The sequence below is a fragment of the Micropterus dolomieu genome, linkage group LG17 (genome assembly GCF_021292245.1).
Source record: "Micropterus dolomieu isolate WLL.071019.BEF.003 ecotype Adirondacks linkage group LG17, ASM2129224v1, whole genome shotgun sequence".
In the NCBI taxonomy this organism is placed as follows: Eukaryota; Metazoa; Chordata; class Actinopteri; order Centrarchiformes; family Centrarchidae; genus Micropterus; species Micropterus dolomieu.
The window spans coordinates 21,497,125-21,505,809 of record NC_060166.1 but is presented as its reverse complement, the minus strand read 5'-3'; the positions used below and the strand labels follow the sequence as shown (position 1 = coordinate 21,505,809).

Sequence of the window (8,685 nt, the reverse complement as noted above, 5' to 3'; positions counted from 1 at the left end):
TCATTCCTAAATTAAAATCAAAATCTTCAAAATCGATAGATTAAAGAGAAATAGATTTAATCTTATTTAGGCAAGGTTCATGTATTGCTGCTTGTATTTAGACAACATGAGAACTTTGGCCTATTTGGTGAAGGGAAGAGGAGCTTTGTAGAAAAACATGTTTATATTTCTCAAAGTATGGTAGTGATAAAAGTACTGTTATATTGGTAGTGAAACTTATGTACCGTATGGGCACTAGCGTCCAAAAAGATAGCCATAGTAGTGTATCTGGAGCTACTGTAACAGGGGGATTTCCCCAGTGTGGGATCAATAAAGTTGATCCCACACTGGGGGAAAAAGGACATTTTAGTATTTCCTCTTTTGATGATATGAACATGAGTTCATGGCCTAATTTTTGCCAGTTGTTTAGACCCAGAAAATCCAAATATTCACAGTAAAAGAAATTAAATTATGTCTGCTAATATTCTGAATTATGGTGACTGGAGACTGACTTTGTTTTTGGAGTCAGAAGCAAGCAGCACTTCTACAGATGAACAGAATAATTAGAATGACTCCTTGTTTTAAAGCTGGTTGGCTTTGATCTATTTGAAAACAACAGCCACCAGCGTAGGATTTGTTTATTAAGTATATTATTTCTTGCCCACACACTTCAACTTCACGAAAAAAAAGGTACTATCTGACCAAGAGGCCTGCTAATTACGAAGAGCACTTGAAGGCAACATTGCGTCAAACCCACCTCATTGGTTCACAAACCTCCGTGGATTTATGGGAATAGTAGTTTATTTCAGCAAGTAAACAGAGAATATGTAACGCATGGCGTGGTGCTTTCATAAGGCACGACATTGTATTATACTCTGGTGTTGTTTAATATTATACATGGACCTTGAAGCACTTTTCATATTTTACTTTTCACTCTTGTTTCATACAGTGGAAGAGAAAAACAAAACAAAAAACAGCGCTTCCCTCATTCAAGCTATGAGCCCTGCCCTGGACATGAATGACTGCTGGAATTTTTGGTGATACAGCGCCACCATCCGGTTGAGGACAACAAAAATCAACCTCAGCTCCCATCAGTATTTTCCTGTCATTGGTCAGCAGCATAGACTGTATATAAGAAAGGTCAGCAGGTAAAACGGGGTGAATGGGTGTGTTGTAGGCATACAGTCTATTGTTGTAGATAAATACACAATAGAGACTTTTTGGGGCCATTATTATTACTGCGTGAGAGACTTAGTGAGGAAACAAATAAATTGACAACCACAACAAAAACAGAGACATATGTTTACAACAGTTTAACTCCTAGTTTGACTGTAAGATAAGGGTCAAAAACACACTGCTTGCAGCAGCTCTTTACAAACATCTGACTTTTTAATCGTGTTTTAAACATTTGATTCATGAAAAGTTACTTACATTTAACTTCATTTTAACTTCCTGAAATTACTCTGCTAAAAAAAACCACATAGTGGTTTGTGCTAGTTAGCTTCGACTATAATCTTGTCGAAGTAGTATGCAACGGACTGCTATGCTCTGTCCGTCGCATACTACTGTGTGGTCCATAGCTAATCTCTACCCCGGAGCATGTGTCACCGATGTGGCCGTAATCTCCCATCTCTCCTCGGCTACGGTTGGCTCGCGGGGAGCACGGGACTCCTACTGTCTGTCACGCGGGCAGTTCCATGCCTGTGCTCGTTCATGAACCACCCACATCTGTGTTAGTCTACGGAAAACACTGCCGATCGAGGATCAGTCTGTTACCACACATGCACCGTTTCTCACTGCTGTTAGCTGGAAGAATACAGGTGAGCTACGCGCAGCTTTGACGTTTGACTAGCCTAATTAATACAGCTAAATGACATTTAGAAAGACGCCTGTGTTAAATGTGAATGGTATTTTTGTTGTTGTTGTTGAAAAGCCTTTCACATTATCTCATTTATTCTGTCAGCTTCACACCAAAGGATTTCTGTTCTGTCTGCTGAAGCCAAAAGGAATCGTTTACGTTTCATTGTAGGCCGACAATGGAGAGTGAAGCCTTTTATTTGTAATTTCTTTTTTCGTCTTATTTCGGCTGTTTAAGAAGTAGGCGAGAGTTGCAACTGGCTTTTTAAATGAACAAGAACACTCCCAGAACAAAAACATTCATTTGAATGAGCACATATAAAGCAAACAGGCTCAACACGTGAATACATATTGTACAATGTGAAGAAACCATACCATCATATAAAGCCAGCTGTAATTCAAGACTGGCTGCCTAACAATGGTCATGTTTTCTTAATGTGACTGATGTTTTGCAGGAATGATTCAGTGCCAAGAAGGTGAGGTGCAGGAGGAGGTGACTGGGATGGTATGTGAAGAGGCTGACCTGAAAGATGGACAGTAAGACACAATGCTTTTTTTTTTGCTGGAAAAAGATAATATTTTTTGTTAAATCCACCGCTGCCAGTGAAGGTGATGCTGAAGTCACCTATATTTGGGAGCTTTTTCTTCACAATTTCTCTCTTGTGTTTTATAAAGGATGAAGGAAGTAACTGTCGGTGATCAGAAGGTGTTGCTTGTCTGCGCCCAGGGTCAGTACAGTGCTGTTGGAAGCCAGTGCTCTCATTATAATGCTCCTCTTGTTAAAGGTAAACCTTCCTCAATTTTCAGTTTCTCATTCTCTATATAACAATATTTTTATAATATATATGTTTTTGCTTCGCGTTTGAGTAGTGTTAATTGCATGTGCGCTGATAATCCAGGAGCACTGGTTGGTGACAGAGTGAGATGTCCCTTTCATGGTGCTTGCTTTAATGTCAGAACTGGAGACATTGAAGAGTATCCAGGTCTGGACTGTCTGCCTAGTTATAAGGTAAAATATGTCGGTTGACATCAACATTTATTTGCAATGTACTGCTTTTTTTTCATAGGGATGACATACTGTACCTAAACTTCTCTCTTTTTAAAAACACTTTACAGGTAAAAGTTGAGGAGGGCAAGGTGTATGTTACCATCAACAAAAATGTAAGTGATGGTTAAGTTAAATAGATAAAAGTTATCACAAATGTTCCCTTTCATTTTGTGTTAAAAATACACTATTTTAAACTGTCCCTTGTTTGTTTGTTTCCCCTCAGTCTCTGAAGTTGACGAAGCGGGTGAAGGAGATGTGCAGCATGGTACCAGACGTCAAACACACTATCCTGCTGATAGGAGGGGGTAATGTAAATTAGGATTATTAAAATATCACATTTAAGAATCTGAAATCAGAGAATTTTTACTTTTTTCCATACAACTCCCTGCTAGTAGGATTGAAAGATGAGACTAACAGTGTAATGAATTTGGTGGTCTTGTGCTGCCATGTTTCTTTAAGCTACATCTCTGAATGAAAAACTGACACACTGAAAATGAACCTTTGTGTTTTTAGGCCCTGCCTCCCTGGTTTGTGCTGAAACGCTGCGGCAGAACTGCTACCAAGGTCGAATCGTCATGGTCACCAAAGACAATCTGCCTCCATTTGACAAGCCCAAGCTGAGTAAGGTGAGAACGGGGAGGGGGATCCTGTATCCATGTGTATTTGGATCACATAGATTACATATACATAGATTTTTCTGTCAGTGTTTGTCAGCAACTTTGTTTTTAGATGATTGTCTTTAGTAAATGGCATTTCCTCTCTCAGATTATGAATCTGGACAGCAGCAGCCTCCTCCTGCGGCCAAGTGACTTTTATCAACAGCATGGGATTGAGGTGTGGACACAGAAGGAGGTGAGAAGCGAAAAAATCTATTTGGGATGTATTATTCTCACCATATTTGGAGAACCCCATCCTCTCTTTGGTCACGTTAAGACACGTGTTTTGTGCTGCAGGTGCTGTCGGTACACCCAGCTGATAAGGCGGTGAAGTTGAGCGATGGCTCTTTGCAGCATTACGACCAGCTTCTCATCTCAACGGGCTGTAGGTCAGAGTCATCATCCTGTTCCTCAAGTTTTTCAGAAACAAAAAGCTAATTGGCTAAACATTCATGAAAAGATCTATTAATGTTGCATTTTAATGTGCCCATATAACAACAGCAACGTGCAGCGATAGTTTGTTTTGTTTGCAGAGCGCGGCCGCTCAGCTGTCCTGGCTGGGACCTGAAGGGAGTAAAGTTACTGCAGAGTTATGAAGATGCCAAAGAGATTCACAACTCCTGTCTGGGCCAGAAAACTGTTGTGATCGGAGCCTCCTTCATAGGTTATAAGATTCATTTACTTTAAATATAGCAGAATGAGACTTGTATTGTTCATCTTTTCAAAAGCAAGCTTGCAGGTGTTTGTCCTTGCAGCTGATTTTCAGGTCGACATGATGGCGTCATTACCTCATTTATAGCCACCTCTCTATATTAAATATGCCGCTTAAATATTTGACAGAGCAAGATAATGCTACTTTACAACACACCACTGATATGTTTTTTATTAACACAACAGGTATGGAGGTGGCATCCTACTTATCAGACAAAGCTGCCAGTGTGGCCTTGGTTGGCACCACCAGATACCCGTATGAGCGATCTCTGGGGCCGGAGATTGGCAAGATGAGCATGCAAGTAAGAAACAATGATGACAGTAGTCAGTCACTGTCACTGTTGAGTGTGATTTTCTTATCTTTTGTTTAATGAAACAAACTTTAAAATACACTTGTTTCTCCTTTTAAGATGTTGGAGGAACAACGTGTAAAGTTCTACATGAAGGATGGAGTCGCTGAGATCAAAGGGGAGAACGGAAAGGTAACTCTACTTTCAGCATAAGCCTTTATCACAGCACACATTTTGACTTGTTATGGTATGAAAAGGACAGGTGTTACAAACATTAACGATGGCTCACTGGAAATAATGTCAAGAAATTAGACCTGTTTATGAATTACAACTTTTTTTCTCTGACCTTTTTATTGCTTATCAATTGAAAAGAAAATAATTACTACATAATGTTGCTTTAACGATGGTTTCACTCTGTTCAAGTGTCTCAGTAAGATACAACAGTGTGACGGTGAGCCAGCATGCACACACCAGGACCCCGAAACCGAAGGAGCTACATGGAATTTAGCCATTGTTCATTCTGTAATGTACACCTGTGCTTGTCCTACTATGTAAAATGTCATCAATAGGAAAAAAAATCCTGTTGTCACTGAAACTGGAATTGTGCAGCTTCAAACCCATTGTGTAGATCCCTGCATAAGTTGTTTTTTCCCCAGGTGAAGGGATTGGTACTGACCAGTGGTAAAGTCCTGGAAGCTGACGTGGTGATTGCGGGAATTGGTAATTTTATTATTCTACTTCAAAGTTTCGGGATATACACTTTATTAACATCATTGAATACAAATAACGTTTGGTACTATTTTAACGTCCATATATTTTAAGATGCGGACTCTACACTACTCCGCTACATCAGTAACAGTTATTTCAACAAGAGTCTTTCACATTCAAACCTCTTCTGTGCAGTTCTGCAAAAATCAACTGCAGAGATCTCTGTTTTTCAGGTGTAATTCCCAATTCAGACTTCTTGGCAGGAAGCAAGTTGGAAGTGGATTCAAGGAAAGCTGTGATTGTTGACAAGGTAACACAAAGTGTAGGTTAGAGGCCTACAGCCAATGTTTAATCACTGTGATATTGATAAAGTTAATGAAGCCTAAATTTGGCTTTACATTTACAACTTAATTAATCTCATGGGTGAAGTTGCTTGTTTTTTTAAAATGTTTGGCCAAACATGAATATTGAATGTTTTCTGAATCCGTCAGCTAATTGTGTCCAGGTGACTGAACTTAATAATTTTGTATATATACTGTATTCCTTTGTAAGCCTGACAGCTGTGGACCTGTTGAGGCTCCTGCTCTAAACTCCTTTGTCTTTTCTAACAGTTCATGAGGACCAATATACCAGATATCTTTAGTGCTGGAGATGTTGCTTCTTTCCCTCTGACCATCTGTGGAGACAAAAGGGTCAACATTGGTCACTGGCAAATGTCTCAAGCTCAAGGTAAGAGACTGAAGAATTCAAAGAACCATAGCTTCATATTTTGTTGAGTTCTGTTTAAATATTTCTGAATCACCCATGGTTTTTTAATCCAGATAATGATGATTAATGATGCTTGGGTTTGTTTCTTGTTTTGTTTTGTTTTTTACCTCAGGAAGAGTAGCTGCCTTTAACATGCTGAAAAAGCCAACCAAAATCGAGTCTGTGCCTTTCTTCTGGACTGTGTTGCTTGGGAAAAGTATCAGATACACAGGTAGAGTATTTATTTAGAAACGTCAGCCTTTCATCAGAATATTTAAACCCAGGCTGTACTGAGTCTCATTTCCTCTTTCTAGGCTATGGGGAAGGACACACAGAAATCATATTCAAAGGCAAAGTGGAAGAAAGGAAGTTCCTGGCGTTTTACATAAAGTGAGCAGCTGTGGAATAACTTGCACATACAGCTTAATATGAATTCATGCAGTTTGTGGTGAATTCCTTTCATTTCTCCTTTTGTTAAAAGAGATGAGGCGGTGGTGGCTGCGGCCAGCCTTATGTTTGACCCTGCTGTGGCCCGTCTTGCAGAGTTGATGGCTACTGGGCAGGTCCTAACAAAGGCACAGGCTCAGTGAGTACCATTCACACAAACTAGACCGTGTGTTTATGTACTTTACACACATTAAATACATGAAATATTGATGAATTTCTCAGTTGGTATATTTATTGTGTCATAAGGGAGTAAATGTCGTTCTCTTTGTTTATATTACTGGCGATGAGATAAAGAAGCCAAATCCACAAGACTGCGTTGCGTATAAATGCACCCATGACCCACTGTGGTTTCAGCTTTACCTATTACACCTGCATTAACTATTTTTGTAGCCTTTTTTTGGCCCCTTGAACACAGCCCTGAAATATCATCACCTTTAAGTTAAATTAAGTTCACTTTTTGGTCTCCACCAACCCCTGAGAAAAATATCTGGATCTCTGGTTGCTAAATGCTCCATTATGTTCACCAGCTAGTTGCTAACTTTGGTAGCGTACAGTGATTTAAAACAGTTTTTAGAGCTTTTCGCTGAGAAGTTCTGCCAACTGTGGCAAAAAATGACGCTATGTAGAGCTGAGGGTAACAGCGTAGTCGAGTGATAACAGTCAGATGATCCACCGTTAAAATGATAAATAATGATTATAACAGCTCTAGCTGTTATAGTGTGACTCAGTTGGTATAGACATGACAGAGGCTTGTGGGATGTGGAAGATACACCTGCAACAAAAACAGATAGTGATCGGAAACCTGGATGACATACAAGTCACTAAACACGCTAAACTAAACACAACAAGGATATAAATAATTGATGTTCTATGTAAACGTTGACCCACTACTCTATGTTGAATATTTGTTTTCTCACTTCATCCTGTGTTCAGAGCTGATGACCTGAGCTGGCTGCAGATGTAACCAGAGGCCTGCTGTATCCAGGAGTAACACCTCTCAGTGACAAAGGATGTCGCCTTTACCTTTCTTCTTCTTCCTCTTCTCCATCAAATAGTGCCTAGTTTACCTATGATTACTCCGTTTACTGCCGTCAGACCTCCGATCTTACACAGAGCACTGTTACTATAGCAGCAAGCAAAGCTTTATTGAATTTGCACTTTGTGCCCTCGGTCACCTGATCTATGTGTCACGAGCAGAGCCTGGATACGCTGACTGGCAGCAGTTTCACTTTTATTTATTTAACTACAGCTGTACTAAAAGTGGGTTGTCTAAACTGTCACAGTGTGTGCTTAATATTAGCTACACAAAACACACACAACTCCATTTGTCTTAGTTATGAGCAACCTATTTAAAATCTAAAATACAAAGGTTAGTTAAAATACTGCACTCAAATACAATAATGAACATGTTGTTAAGAACAGTTTTTTACTTTTTATATCAAAACATGTCTCATATTCAGAGTAATTCTTTAATTAATCATAATTTTTTTTTACAGCAGAGATGTAGCTCATTGTTTACTCTTCATCATATAACTCACATTCATGTATTTAGTGTCTGACTTTATAATTCAAATGAAGAGAAAACAGAATGCAAGCACTTTGTCGAATCTTACCTTCCACTACTTGAAAATGCCGCCTAGTGCTTTGTTATGCATAACTGATGCTCAGGTTTTCAATCTGTTGAACACATTGATTATCCATAATATATTTACTGTTGTCTGCCTATGAGTGCAGTATGGGGATGCGTTCTCTGTCAGTGCTATTTTTCCTGCTACAACAAGTCACTGCTCATGTGTAGATAACCTTTGCTGCTTTATTTCTTGTAGGTTTTGACAGTCGGCCAGTTGCTTTTGAAATGTTTATATAAAATTTAATATGCTTTTGGTGTAGGTGTGTAAAGAATTTAACAAATAAATCAGTGATTATTATGTCTTTAAATTTTACTTCCACTTAATTGCATTAAACTGTAGAGCAGCAACGATTAATTGTCAACTAATAAATTAATCGCCAATTATTTCGACAATTGGTTTGAGTCATTAATAAAAAAAAAAAAGGTCATAATTCTGTGGTTTTAGCTTCTTAAATGTGAATATTTTCTAGTTTCTTTACTCCTCTGTTATGTTAACTGAGTATCTTTGAGTTATTAACTAAACAAGACATTTGAGGATGTCATCTTGGGCTTTTAGAAATGTATTTTCCACCATTTTATAGACCAAACAACTTATTGATTAATCGAGTAAAT

The 8,685-nt window shown here is 38.7% G+C and overlaps 1 protein-coding gene across 2 annotated transcripts; it reads left to right on the top strand.

Annotated features, from left to right (window-relative positions):
- Positions 1-947: 947 nt before the first annotated feature.
- On the top strand, positions 948-8,381 carry aifm4 (apoptosis inducing factor mitochondria associated 4). 2 transcript variants are annotated; one of them, XM_046074400.1, is made up of 19 exons: positions 948-1,119; positions 2,292-2,373; positions 2,512-2,621; positions 2,736-2,845; positions 2,953-2,997; positions 3,108-3,189; positions 3,398-3,510; positions 3,650-3,736; positions 3,838-3,929; positions 4,074-4,204; positions 4,438-4,553; positions 4,662-4,733; positions 5,198-5,261; positions 5,483-5,559; positions 5,861-5,978; positions 6,130-6,228; positions 6,311-6,386; positions 6,478-6,582; positions 7,377-8,381. In XM_046074400.1, exons 2-19 carry the CDS (start codon positions 2,294-2,296, stop codon positions 7,405-7,407), a joined length of 1,608 nt encoding a protein of 535 aa, XP_045930356.1. In that variant the 5' UTR covers positions 948-1,119; positions 2,292-2,293; the 3' UTR covers positions 7,408-8,381. The 2 variants fall into 2 exon arrangements, with proteins under 2 accessions (XP_045930356.1, XP_045930355.1); XM_046074399.1 differs by lacking the exon at positions 948-1,119 and adding an exon at positions 1,580-1,799.
- The last annotated feature ends 304 nt before the right edge of the window (positions 8,382-8,685 follow it).

What these genes read in the sequence shown, in the direction of transcription:
- aifm4 (XM_046074400.1), top strand. Translation starts at nt 2,294, where the DNA reads ATGATTCAGTGCCAAGAAGGTGAGGTGCAGGAGGAGGTGACTGGGATG. An exon ending in CTCATCTCAACGGGCTGTAG is followed by an intron (nt 3,930 to 4,073) that starts GTCAGAGTCATC and finishes TTTTGTTTGCAG; the next exon opens with AGCGCGGCCGCTCAGCTGTC. An exon ending in CGTGGTGATTGCGGGAATTG is followed by an intron (nt 5,262 to 5,482) that starts GTAATTTTATTA and finishes TCTGTTTTTCAG; the next exon opens with GTGTAATTCCCAATTCAGAC.